Here is a 14,246-nt window from a genome sequence, read left to right as displayed (position 1 = left end):
ATTGGCTAAGTGGGCAGAAAATGGGAAGTGAAATTAATACAAAGGAAAGAAAGCGATAGACGCTTTGTCAGAAAGAAAACAGTAATAGATGCAAACTGGGCACCTTTGTAAAGCGTGCAAGTGGACACGCGGACCTGAGCGTTTGCGAGATACTTTAGTGATGGCGTGGAGAGATCTGAATTTGGTTGCGAGCAGAGAAGGTTGATAGGTGTATAGGGATCATGATTGGTTCAGATAGCATAAACAGAGGGAAACTGTTCCTATCAACCATTGCTCAAGGATCAGACAGCACATTGAAAACTTGAAAAGAATGCGAGGGAGATGGGACAGAAAACATCCCCTCCCCCTCCCATTTAGCAAATCGTTAGGACGGTCGCCAGGGTGCAACAATATCAACCAATACCTACAAAGGAAATTGGATGGATACTTAAGAAAGAAAAATTTGCAAGGCTGTGGGAAAGGACGGGCAATGGGACTGATGGGATTACTTTAATATGCGTTGGCACGGGCCAAGTGGACCAAATGGCCTCCGTTTGTGCTGTTAGAATATAACTATTTTATAAAGGGAGCAATAGGCCTCCTGGATGTTTCATTGCGGCAATTTTCCAGATTTCTGCATTGCTTCTTTACTCTATTGCTATCTAGTGGTTAGGTTCCCGAGTCTATCACCCCCATGTGGCAACCTGAACTGGATACAACACTGTCAGTACACAAAGTATACTACATTATATGATTCTACTATGAGCTAGTTGCGATTACATTTTATGCCTCAGTGGGAAAAAAACATTTTATACACCTGTCTTCACTACCACCACACGCTTCCAATTTTCCTCTAGAATCTCAAAGGATTCCCAACCATTTTTAATGCCATGGACCAATACCATTCGGCAAGAGGTCCTTGGACCCCAGGTCTGGACCCTCTGCTCTAGATGTTATTCAGTTCTTTATCTCTGGTACAGGTGACTTTCTAGTTCCAATGTTTGTATTCAGACGTCTGTGGAGACAACATGAGTTGTGGCATTATGTTGCTTTGTAGCCAACGGATGGAACTGTACAAACTAGAGAGATCGCAACACCCATAATTGTGCAAAATTGACTTCCCTGGACCCTCCTGGTCTAGGAACAACATTCAGTAACCACCCATCACCAGAGATGCTTCATGATGGATCTGGGGAGTGGGGGTAATTTCAGGATTAAGAGGACCACTTTCCTCCTCTTACTTCTTAAAGCCCCATTGAAAGATTGGCGCTACCCCAAGTCTGCAGGATGGCTTCCAGTAAAAGTAAGAGATAAGCACCCTTTCTGTGGGTGCAGATGCGCTTTTCTGAACCCTAGAAAAAACTCGCTCCTTTGTCTCAGATGGTGTTTAGCGACAGTATATGCCTCTGTCTTGAGCTGAACGGTTGAGGAATGGCTGTAGGGAGCAATCCTAAAAATGAATGCCCAGAAATGTTGAGTGTGGTCCACATCGGGTGCCACCATTCTCCTCGACGCGCCCCCCCCCCACCCCATGCCACTAACAAATCACAAACCTAAGGACGTTTGGAGAAATAATTCAAAATTCGCTCACAGTTGCGACGCGTTGACACACAACAGCGAACTATGACATGTTAAATAACACGATTAGCTTATTCGGCCGCAAGTCACACACAAGGGTAATTTTAGATCATCTGAGACCCGAAAAGTGCGGCAACCGCTTTTTGCTATTTAACCACCCATTTCTGTTTCTTAAAAAGTCCAAGCTACAGAAGTACACCATCTCAACCTTTCCTTGTTCTTATTTTCCAAGAAATGGGAAAGAAGATTTGTAAGCCAATACTCCCTGCCCAGGAGAGCAGATCACTGCTAGGTCATCCTGACTACTCAAAATGGGTCACTTTTTTTTTTAAAAAAAGACATAAACCCTAAAAAAAAAATCAGGCCATGATGTGCCCCGATCTGAGTGGTGTAAAGTTCCGATAGCTTTCGGGGGTGGTGAACCGAAAGGACGGTAAGAAATGTGCCTTAAAGAAAGAACACTGCGCGAAGTGTATTGTTCCCATCGCTGCGCACTCCCCAAAAGTCCTCCGATCGCACAGAATCATGCATCTTTCGTCCCCTTATTTGAAGTCCTGTCTACTGTAAATCGGCGCAAACGTTATCCATTAAACAGTTCAGCTTGTCGTTCTAATTGGATTGTCAAATAAAATACACTGACACTAATTAAGTAAAATTCATCCAACTGCTAAATTGCGTTTCTTTGAATACGATGTTTGACGGTGGTTACCAGTAAAGTGAAGCGAGGGAGATTTAGTGAACTGCTTTGAACATTTCCTGCCAGATAGCTGTCACAATGCAATCTACCATGTTGTGATATAACTCCTCAAGCATTCCATGCAGTCAGACCTCCATCGTCAATTCTTTAAAAGGTTACAAGGACTTTCACTATCAGAACTCAAAGCCATTCTACTTACGAAACTACTGCAGTTTCGCCCTCTGTATATAATTTAATGAATTCTGGCGCGTTAACCACATCCTGGTTCGTGGCTCAATTCTATCATCAGGTTATGATTTCACTAATGAAAACTGGTTAAATCGCTTTTTTGTTAACTGCTGGCTCAAAACGTCAGGTGTAACGCAGGGATTTGACATTGCGGTGAATCGCATTGAAAGAAAGACCGGCCCAGAGATTTTCACAATCTCGGGATATCCCAAAGCGCTTCGACGTGAATTACATTGTGTGTGTGTGTGTGTGTGTGTGTGTGTGTGTGTGTGTGTGTGTGTGTGTGTGTGTGTGTGTGTGTGTGTGTGTGTGTGTGTGTGTGTGTGTGTGTGTGTGTGTGTGTGTGTGTGTGTGTGTGTGTAGACGTTGTTTAGTAGATGTGGCACCTGTGAACGCAGACGTAAATCATACCCAAAATTCTTAGGCCAGACACTGTCCCCGTCAGGCCAGGCGATGAATGTCCCTGGTGACTGTATGTGGGACAGTATCGGGAGTTAGATTCCAATCATTCCCGAATGCTGGTTTTTTCAAAATTGCATTTCTCCTCCAACCATTTGAGGGAATAAAAACTTCTGACAGGTTGAATTTATTTGACTTCTGTAGGAGCTATTGTCACTATTCCAGTAGATCGCGGTAAGTTTTCATTTTGAAAAAGCCAAAGGTTGAACATTACTAATACCTGAACATACCACCGTGGCCGAAGACAGCCGAAATTGGACGATTTCTAGTACAATGCTGCAATATAACGGAAGTTTACTGGGTCCATAAGTCACTTCAACTACTGCTTGTAATTTTTCATACGTACACGGTATTATGAAATCAGCTACTACACGGTTCGGTTACCTCGGATTAGTTCGACTCCCATGTAATTAACTTGGCCTCAAAGTTTTAACTAACGAAGATCAGGTCAGAATTGGAAAATGCAGTGCATTCGCCAGGATAACCCGAAGATATTCGTCTACGATATTCAAAATGTATTTAAAATTCTGTTTAAAATGACAAAGCTCGCACCTCCAACGTCTTTGTGTCTGACATCGCCACGTTAACTCGCCGTACTTATCATATCAACTAGTGACAAATGGAATTTTTACCGTATTTTCTATTCACTTTATCTCGGTGAAGTGACGGAAGAAGATGGCTGTATTAATAACTCGGATAATTCACGATGGGATGACGTCAGCCAGAAGGGCAATAAAAGGCGCCGAATCCGAGCACAGAGGCAGAGGGAAAGAGGCAGCGAGTGAAGAGACTAACTCGGCGTGATCCAACAAATCAGAAGCTCAAAGATGAGCGGAAACACGAATTTCTACTGCGGGCTCGTGCTCCTGCTCCTGCTCCAAGTTCAAGGCAGACCGAGATCTGATGACAGCCTGCAGGTAAGAGATCCGAGAGTATCTAGGCAACAACCGAAAAGGCAACTTCTGGCCGTTGAATTAGCTCAATGGCTGCAACAGCCTTGACCTCTCTGTAATAGGAGACCCAGAAAGAGCGAGGTCGGTGGCGTTCTTCGGCCCCGCTGGCCATTGCTAACAACCAGGTAAAACTACATTTCCATTACTGATATTGCGCAAGTGTATTTTCGGATATTCTAAATACTAGAGGTTCCGTAGATGCTGGAAATCCAGAGCAACACACACACACACACACACACACACACACACACACACACACACACACACACACACACACACACACACACACACACACACACACACACACACTCACACACACACACACACACACACACACACACACACACGCACGCACGCAAAATTCTGGAGGAACTCAGCAGGTCAGGCTGCATCTACGGGAAGAATTAAAGAGTAGATATCTCGGGCTGAGATCCTTGACCTTTCGGGCTGAGTTTTGAGTCTCGGCCCGAATCATCGACTCGTTATTCCTTTCTATAGACGCTGCCTGACCTGCTAAATTTTCAGATATTTCCCTCCCAGTGAGCGGAGCCGTCTCTTCTGAAGATCCGACCAACTAGTCTTTGAGGGTGTGGTTTTATAAGGGGTATCTTCATTTCAGTATAGTCTTGGTTGACTTAATCGGCGATTCCGTGAATTCCATTATTGCCAACTTTCCGCCACGTCGCCCGGTAGGGATCAACTTGGATCTAAGTTCCAACACTTGTCAATTGATTCAGGCATCTAAATCGTTCCTTTATCTCTTATACCCAGGCTCTGACCAGACTACTGGAAGATGAATATGGACAGTATTTCACCTCGGAAGACCTGAACAATGAAGCGCCAGAAATGTCGCCAGCCGCTTCCCTTCCTGATCTCAACACTGAACAGTCCGAGACGGATCTCCCCTGGGACCGGGAATCCCGAGAGATCGCCAGCCGGCCCATCCTCGCGCGAATCCTGAAAGACCTCAACAACATCCCCCTCCGGTTTAGAGGCAGAAGCAAAAAAGGACCATCTCGGGGCTGTTTCGGGGTGAAACTGGATAGAATCGGGGCCATGAGCGGCCTGGGCTGTTAGCGACTTGTTTAAAGGTAAGACCAGCACTGAGAGAAATTCTCTGCAGATATTTGCCCATTCAGCTGGCTAATCTAGACTGTTCGGAGGATCGCTTAGAAGGTAACTAATCAGTTAAGGCTACAAAAGGAAGGGATTATTTGAAATAATTAACTCGAATTGTCATAGGCGAGAGTAAGAGCCTACACGGATGGCTAGTAAACGGAGATATGCTGCGCAGCAAAATGCTCTCCCACGGTATATTCCCCTTTCACTACCAAACAAATTCGATAAAGGATAATCGCCGCGTGTTCAATGGGGGCGAACAATGCTTTTCAGTAAATAATCAGCATTTATTTCCTTCGCTTCCGAGAAAAATCGACGACACAAACTTACCTCAGACTTTCAGTTCAGCACCTTGGACACGTCCAGTCAGTCCGTCCGGACTCGTTTCTGACCAAGTATCAGTTCCGCATTACTCACATTCTCACCCACGACCAATCAATCGTTCTCCAATTTCCCAACATCCTCTCCGTCACCCTAACCCGGGGAGCCATGCCTCACTCTTCGTCCCAAATACTGACTAAATTCGCCTTTCTCTTGCCCCCAAATCTGCGGCGCGTTATCCCATTGGAAGACGGCAACAACAGACAGTCACGCAGTCCTTCTTTCTGTCATTAGAGTGGGTTATCTTTATAGTTTGTAAGTTCCGAGCGCAACACTTTGAAGAGAGTTCCCTACCTCCACCACGTGCCCTTGATATCTCACCTAAACTGAGAAATTCTAATTTTAAAGTTCTATCTCGTCGTTCTGGATTTCCTCCTAATTGTTTCGTTCCCTTTATACCTTCGCGCTTCGTAATTATTTAAGTCTCGATTATATAATGTCTTAATCATCTACATTAGATGGCTAGAACCCTTGTCTAAACAACCTTCCCTCAAAGTTGCACTATCTTGTTCCCAACACTATACCACGAGCCATCCGAGCCCTTTACAAGCCTGCCGTGAGCGTTCTGTCTCTCTATTCCTACAGAACACCCCGCCCCCCGCGCTGCTATCCATGATGGTAACCCAGTTCCCCTTTCACCTCGCTCTCCTCATCAGCACTTGCGGAGATTTTAAAAAAACACCAACTTTAAAGAGCTTACTGTTTTGCTACACAAGAGCTCGTCCAAGTTTCCTGGAGGTTTGATATTAGCTTATTTTCACAGGAATAAATACACGGATTTCATGGAGTTTTTTTTTTTAAGAGGAAGGAAATGACATCCCAGTGCTTACCTCAAATCCATCACCTTTAACATAAAGTTGTTTAATCGAGGTTAGATTGAGGGGCTTAGTTTCTATGGTGAATTTTGTACCAAAGTGAATGGCCCTCAACTCACAGTTGTTTCTCCCTCCCTTCGCAGGGTCTGACTCCAAGAGCAACACTGCCGGCACCGCCTGCTCATCGACCTTCCCGCAGACCGCTCACTTTTCCAAGTTCTTGCTCCACTCTCTCCGACCGATGGCGAGTAGCGTCCGACCTGTAGACAGTTTACAAGTTCGGATTAAATCCCAATTGTACATACCAATGTCAGCTGCTATTTAAACAATATTTAATTTTATTTATATTAATTATGAAATTATTTATTCGTAACGTGTTTGTTTTTCTGTTGCTATGACACTGACGGTTAGTCACTTGCTGTGAGCTCTGGTGCAGATTAAACAAAGCCATTAATTGAGCTGGTCGTTTTACCTTCAGTAAATGTTGACACGGTGTGCGGAACCACTGCAAAATAAAATTTAATGGAAACTCGCTGGCGAATCGTTTGTAGATCTGTCATTTCAGGTGTTTCAACTGATAAAGCAACCCCGTTTTGTTTTGTTATAGACTTTCATACAAATTGTGCCACTTGTTCTATTTAAAAATGTAGTATTGCCATTAAATATATTGCTTGTTCAGTTCACAACTCCAAATCACAATTAGACTCCACACAGAAGCCAATGCATCCCTTCCTCCAGCCCCGAACCACGGTGGCTGAAGGTTCGCAGGGAGAAGCTGCTGGCTCCATCGCCCCGCGGATCATCTGCTAGTTACCACAACTGTCCCGGCAGCAGCGGCGCGGTCCTACACCGGGCCCGGGAGTAGGAAGAGGTGGGTTGCTGCAGCGTGACTCCCGTGGGGTGACAGGACGTTGTTCTGATGAGGAACTGAGGAGCTGAGGGCGGCGGGGTGGAGAGCTCGATCCGGAGAAGGCTCCGGACCTGCGCCCAGGGAAGTGGGGCGAGCGGAGGACGGCCAATGGGGGGTGGGAGGAGGGGTGAATAGAGGTTCCGGGCCAGCCCTGAGGCTGAGTAGGGGTGCAGCCCTGCACCGAGGGCTGGAGCTCCCGTTCGGTCGGAAGTCTAGGAGGGAGGAGCTCCTCCGCAAGCCGCTAAACACACCGAGCGATGAGCGGCCACACCCGCTCTAGCTTCGCGGCCCGTCGCTTCCCAGCAAGTGCAGTAAGTTGTGAAGTCTGGTCTCAGATCCTCGTTGTTACCGATGGTTCGGCCTGGTCTGGACCCGGCTCCAACTTCATAAGCTCTGGGACTCGCAGCTCGGCCACCTTACGCCATATCTTCAGCAGCCGAAAGTTGAAGAATCAACGGGAAATAATCTACTGGAAAATAAGAGCTTCCAATTAATATATAAACCCAGTTCCCCTCTTTCTCCTCTGCTCCGAAGAAAAGGAATCCTGTTGCTTGTCATAGGTGAAACAGGCTACCCTGGCGAATCCTTTCTGCGCCTTTTCTAGTGCAGTCACATCAAGTCCTGCTATAGTGTGGTGACCAGAACTTCAAACATTCCAGGTATGGCCTCATGAATATTCTACAGAGCTGTGCCATTCTTCTTCTGCTCGGACATTTTTGGCCCAGCTAATGAAGGCAAACAACGCGTATACCTTCATCTCCCTATCCACCTCCTTGGACTGAGTGTAAGCTAAGGTCCTTCTGGTCCTCCTAACTCCCAAGATCCTCCCTAGTACGACAAGGAACTAACAAGAGCAAATCTGCAGATGCCGGAAATCCGAGCAGCGCACACGAAATGCTGGAGGGACTCAGCAGGCCAGGCAGCATCTAGGGACAAAAGTACAGTCGACTGCCCGAAATGTCGACTGTAGTTTTCTCCATAGATGCTGCCTGGCCTGCTGAGTTCCTCCAGAACGTTGTGTGTGTTGCTATAAAGGGCTAAAATTATTTTGCCTTTGTTCAGCCAATTTTAACAAGCGATCAATTCCTAAGACTATACTTGTCCTCTATCAACAATGCCACTCATTTTATGTCATCTGTAAACATACTAATTATGCCTGCTACATTAATATCCAAATTATTAATGAATATGACAAACAATAATCAATTATGTACACAACAAGGGTGAATAGTTGATGTTTTGGGCCAGACCCTTTATGAGGACTGGGAAAAAAAGATGAGAAGTCAGAGTAAGAAGGTGTGGGGAAGGGAGGAAGAAGTACAGGGTGGCAGGTGATAGATGAAACTGAGTGGGGGTGAAGCAAAGAGCTGGGAAGTTGATTGGCGAAACAAATAAATGACTGGAGGAGGGGCAATCTGATAGGAGATGGTAGAAGACCGTGGATGAACGGGGAAGGAGGTGGAGCACTAGAAAGTAGGTGAGGAATACGGTGAGAGAGGGAGACGGGAATGGGGAATGGCGGGGGGGCAATTAGTGGAAGTTCGAGAAAACGATATTCATGCCATCAGGTTGGAGGCTCATGGAATATGAGGTGTTTCTCCTCCAACCTGAGTGTGGCCTCATCACGATGGTAGAGGAGGCCATGGACTGGCGTGTTAGAATGGGAATGGGACGTAGAATTGAAATGGATGCATACTGGGTCTTCTGCCCTCTCCTATCAGATTTTCCCTCTTCCAGCCTTTTATCTCTTTCACCAAACAACTTCCTAGCTCTTTACTTCACCCACTCCTCCTTTCTCAGCTTCACCTATCACCTCCCACCTTGTACTACTTCCTGCCCTGCCCTCCCCTACCTTCCTCCTCTGACTTCTCATCTTTCTTCCCAGACCTGATGAATGGCCGATGCCTGAAATGCCGACTGTTTATTCCTGCCCATAGATGCTGCCCGACCTGCTGAATTCCTCCAGCATTTTGTGTGTGTTGCCTTGGATTCCCAGCATCTGCAGATGCTCCCGTGTTTGATATATATGACAAACCAATACTAATTCATGTGGTACACCACCAGTAGCAGACTTCAAATCATAAAAGCAATCCTCCCTCACCATTGCCCTCTATCACCAAGCCAATTTCAGATCCAATTCACCAACCTGCCTTGAATTCCATGGGCTCTAACCTTCTGGACCAGCCTCCTATGATAGACCTGGCCAAAAGAATAAGGCATAGGCCATTTAGAACAGAGATGCGGAAAAACTTTTTCACCCAGAGAGTGGTGGATATGTGGAATGCTCTGCCCCAGAAGGCAGTGGAGGCCAAGTCTCTGGATGCATTCAAGAGAGAGTTAGATAGTGCTCTTATAGATAGTGGGGTCAAGGGATATGGGGAGAGGGCAGGAACGGGGTACTGATTGTGTATGATCAGCCATGATCACAGTGAATGGTGGTGCTGGCTAGAAGGGCCGAATGGCCTACTCCTGCACCTACTGTGTATTGTCTATTGTCTAAAAGGCCCCATGAAGTCCATGTGACTACAATTGTACCACCCTCATCAAGACATTTTGTTACCTCTTCATAAAATTTACTCCAATGATCATAAAGAATTTCTCCCCAAACAAAGCCATGCTGACTATCCTTGGTTAACCCCTGACTTTCCAAGTGTAGATAAATCCTCTTGAATAATTTTCATACCACTGATGTTAGACTCGTAGCTAACTATGCTTTATCCCTGCTGCCCTTTTGAACCACTACCTTCCAGTCATCTGGTACCTCAGCAGTGGCTAGTGATAATTTAAAAATTTGTCAGGGTTCTAGATTTCTTCTCCTTCGCAATCCATTGCAGCCAAGAACACATTACATGCTGGGAAGCTAGGACCTGGAAAGCTCAGAATGAATTCCTGCCTTTGTTCAGACTTCTCCACTGAGCTTGCTACCACTGAGAAATCTCTCGACTGGGCCATGGAGACAAACAAAGAAAGAGGAGAACAGCGACTTCATTTCATTCAACAGGAGGCGATGAAATGAACTCTGGGACTGGAGGGTGAGGGAGCCAGTACTGTAAATAATCCTTGCCCCAGCAATGGTCAACACTTACTGTGCTGGTAGAGCAGAGTTCTGAGCCCCACATCTCATCAGCCCATAACCGTAACACTTGTCCAAATCTACTCAATGTCAATGTTCGCAAGCAGCCTCTCCCCACTGAGGCCTGCAGTGATTCATTGCTGCCTATGTGTCAGTGCAGGATAGAAATCTGCATCAACTTTCTACTACAACAGTGGGAATAGCACGGATTTATACCAGGTTCCCAGCTCGTGACACAGTTCGAGAGGATAGCTTTTATCAGGAGTTTTTATCTTCTACTTTGGGGGGGGGGGTGGAACAGTGATGTTTATAGCAATCAAAGACTGGGACAAAGACTGCTCTATAGTTATTCAATCTTAATAAATTAGAATTAACACAATTAAATAGGAATAGATGCTTTCCCTTATCCAATGGCCTGGTATCCAAAGACACTTCATAAGAGCGATTTCTATTAAAATTCAATAGTCACCAAAGGAGATATTGGACAGGAGACCAAAATCTTTGTCAAGAGCAGAGATTTCAGGGAATACTCTAAGTGAGTAGAAAGTGAAAACGACTTTGAATAGAATTCAAAATTTAGGTCCTTAGGAGCTGAAGTTAGAGCTGGCAGAGATAATGAAATTAAGATCTTGATGAAGAGGCTAGAATTGACTGAGTACAGAGATTAGGTTTGCAAGTTTCAATGATAGGTGCAATAAATAAAAATATGGAAGCAAGATAAGGAAGTGATAAAATCGAGTCTGTGATATATTAATGAGTGCAGGAGTAACCTATTCAACGTACAGGGGCATGCAAAAGTTTGGGCAGTCCTGGTCAAAATTTCTGTTACTGTGAATAGTTAATTGAGTAGAAGATGAACTGATCTCCAAAAGTCATAAAGTTAAAGATGAAACATTCTTTTCAACATTTTAAGCAAGATTAGTGTATTATTTTGTTTTGTACAATTTTAGAGTGAAGAAAAGGAAAGGAGCACCATGCAAAGGTTTGGGTACCCCAAGAGATTTGAGGTCTCAGATAGCTTTTACCAAGGTTTCAGACCTTAATTAACTTGTTAGGACTATGGCTTGTTCACAGTCATCGTTAGGAAAGGCCAGGTGATGCAAATTTCAAAGATTTATAAATACCTTGACTCCTCAAACCTTGTCCCAACAATAAGCAGCCATGGGCTCCTCTAAGCAGCTGCTAGCACTCTGAAAATTAAAATAACTGATGCCCACAAAGCAGGAGAAGGCTATAAGAAGATAGCAAAGCAGTTTCAGGTAGCCATTTCCTCAGTTCGTAATGTAATTAAGAAATGGCAGTTAACAGGAATGGTGGAGGTCAAGTTGAGGTCTGGAAGACCAAGAAAACTTTCCAAGAGAACTGCTCATAGGATTGCTAGAAAGGCACATCAAAAGCCTGTTTGACTACAAAAGACCTTCAGGAAGATTTAGCAGACTCTGGAGTGGTGGTGCACTGTTCCACTGTAGAGCGACACCTGCACAAATATGACCTTCATGAAAGAGTAACCAGAAGAAACCTTTCCTGAGTCCTCACCACAAAATTCAGCATCAGAAGTTTGCAAAGGAACATCTAAACAAGCCTGATGCATTTTGGAAACAAGTCCTGTGTACTGATGAAGTTAAAATAAAACTTTTTGGCTGCATGAACGAAGGTATGTTTGGAGAAAAAAGGGTGCAGAATTTCATGAAAAGAACACCTTTCCAACTGTTAAACACGGGGGTGGATCGATCACGCTTTGGGCTTGTGTTGCAGCCAGTGGCACAGGGAACATTTCACTGGTAGAGGGAAGAATGAATTCAATTAAGTAACAGCAAATTCTGGAAGCAAACATCACACCATCTGTAAAAAAGCTGAAGATGAAAAGAGGATGGTTCTACAACAGGATAATGATCTTAAACACACCTCAAAATCCACAATGGACTACCTCAAGAGGCGGAAGCTGAAGGTTTTGCCATGGCCCTCACAGTCCCCCAATCTAAATATCATCGAAAATCTGTGGATAGACCTCAAAAGAGCAGTGCATGCAAGCCAGAACTAGAAGCCTTTTGCAAGGAAGAATGGGCGAAAATTCCCCAAACAAGAATTGAAAGATGCTTAGCTGGCTATCGAAAGCGTTTACAAGCTGTCATACTTACCAAAGGGGGTGTTACTAAGTACTGACCATGCAGGGTGCCCAAACTTTTGCTTTGGGCCCTTTTCCTTCTTTTGTTATTTTGAAACTGTAAAAGATGGAAATAAAAAAGTAATCTTGCTTAAAATATTAAAGAAATGTGTCATCTTTAACTTCATGCCTTTTGGAAATCAGGTCATCTTTTACTCGCTTAGCTATTCACAGTAGCAGAAATTTTAACCGGGGCGCCCAAACTTTTGCATGCCACTGTATATGCACAACTTCTTGAATTTTATTGCTGAATCTACATCCACCACTTATTTTTAATTTTCTACCTTAACAACTTGGTGAGTAAAAATATTACTCCGCGCATATGCATTTTTTTCTTAATCAGGGATCTTAAATCTGTTTCAATTGATTCCTAATTACCACACCTATCACCCCTCAAGAACTTAATGGAGGCTTTCAAAAATTATAAGGCAAATCATTTGGCATACTGGGAGAATTCCCAAAAATATATGGCTCTAAATAGAATAGGATAAGGCCAGCTAATCCATTGAGCCATTTCCTCCATTCATTTAGGTTATTCTTCTGTATCTTACCTTCATTTACTTAATTTGGTTCCATAACCCTATCTTCTCTTTATTTAGTCTTTGCAGGCTGGGCAAAGCCCATATACAAAGTTGTATTAACCAATACTGATCCATGTACCTTGCAATTTTGAACATCTGCAGTTGTATTTAAGGATAAAAGTTCCAGCTCCTCTGTTATCTCCATGTAGCTATTTCCTATGAGTACTTCTGACACAGCTATGGATAACAAGGGTAAGATGTGTGAACTTTGGACTATAGGAAATCAAGAGGTTTAGGAGTCAGATGGCAAAGCTTGGGGATGAGCTGTAAACTTATTAAATGGTGGGAAAGGAATTGGAATTTGGTTATTATTGTCACATGTACTGAGATACAAGGAAAAGATTTTCTTACCTACTGTTCATACAGATTAGATCATTACACAGTGCATTGAGGTAGAACAAAGTATAACAATAATAATGTAGAATAAAGCATAACAGCTACAGAGGAAGGGCAGTGCAGGTAAACAATATAGTGTAAGATCATAAAGTAGAAAGTGAAATCAAGGGTCAAATTTATTAAACTGGGAACTATTTAATGGTTTTATAACAGTGGTATAGAAGCTTATCTTGAACCTGGTTGTACACGCTTTTAGGCTTTTGTATCTTCTGCCTGACAGAAGAGAAGAGGGAAATTTACAAGATGGATGGGGTCTTCAATGACGCAGACAGCTTTACTGGGCCAGCTAGAAGTACAGCATCCATGGAAGAGGTTTCTGTGATGTGCTGAACTAGAGAGGTTGAATACTTTGTAGATGGTAATTAGAACAGGAATAATGCAGGGAATTAATTTATCATTTAGAGATAAAATGCCAAAGAGCTGCAACACCCAGCAACCCCCCCAGCCTTAACATAGTACAACTTATAATGGCCAATTAACCTAACCGGTATGTCTTTTGAATATGGGAGGAAACCAGAGCACCCTTAGGAAACCCACATGTTCATGGTAAGGACATACAAACTCCTTACAGACAACATCAGAACTTTAATCCGAACTCTGATGCCCCAAGTTGTAATAGTGTCATGCTAACCACTACACTACTGTGAGCTGCATAAACATCAGATTACATATTTGATAAAACTGCAGGAAAGGAATTTCAATGTGGACAAGAGTGAGGCCACCCACTTTTGCCCCATGAACAGTTGGACTATTTCCAGAGGATGAGGAAATAGAGAGAATTAAATAGATCTAAGTGTTTCACTGCAGAAGTATTCCTCAACCTTTACAATTTACTATATTGTAAACTTGCAACCAAGCATTTTATAGCCTCAAGCAAACACCTGGGTTATTTTGTTGCAGTATTTTAATATAT

General features: G+C 43.9%; 1 protein-coding gene across 1 annotated transcript; it reads left to right on the top strand.

Annotated features, from left to right (window-relative positions):
• The first annotated feature begins 3,691 nt into the window (after window positions 1-3,691).
• LOC140718359 (C-type natriuretic peptide prohormone-like) lies at window positions 3,692-6,741 on the top strand. Its single transcript, XM_073031968.1, has 3 exons — window positions 3,692-3,858; window positions 4,666-4,985; window positions 6,353-6,741. Exons 1-2 carry the CDS (start codon window positions 3,769-3,771, stop codon window positions 4,969-4,971), a joined length of 396 nt encoding a protein of 131 aa, XP_072888069.1. The 5' UTR covers window positions 3,692-3,768; the 3' UTR covers window positions 4,972-4,985; window positions 6,353-6,741.
• Window positions 6,742-14,246: the final 7,505 nt, after the last annotated feature.

This window comes from Hemitrygon akajei, chromosome 29 (assembly GCF_048418815.1).
Source record: "Hemitrygon akajei chromosome 29, sHemAka1.3, whole genome shotgun sequence".
Classification (NCBI taxonomy): Eukaryota; Metazoa; Chordata; class Chondrichthyes; order Myliobatiformes; family Dasyatidae; genus Hemitrygon; species Hemitrygon akajei.
Note: the sequence above shows the minus strand (reverse complement) of the source record. Positions and strands in the feature narration are given on the sequence as shown.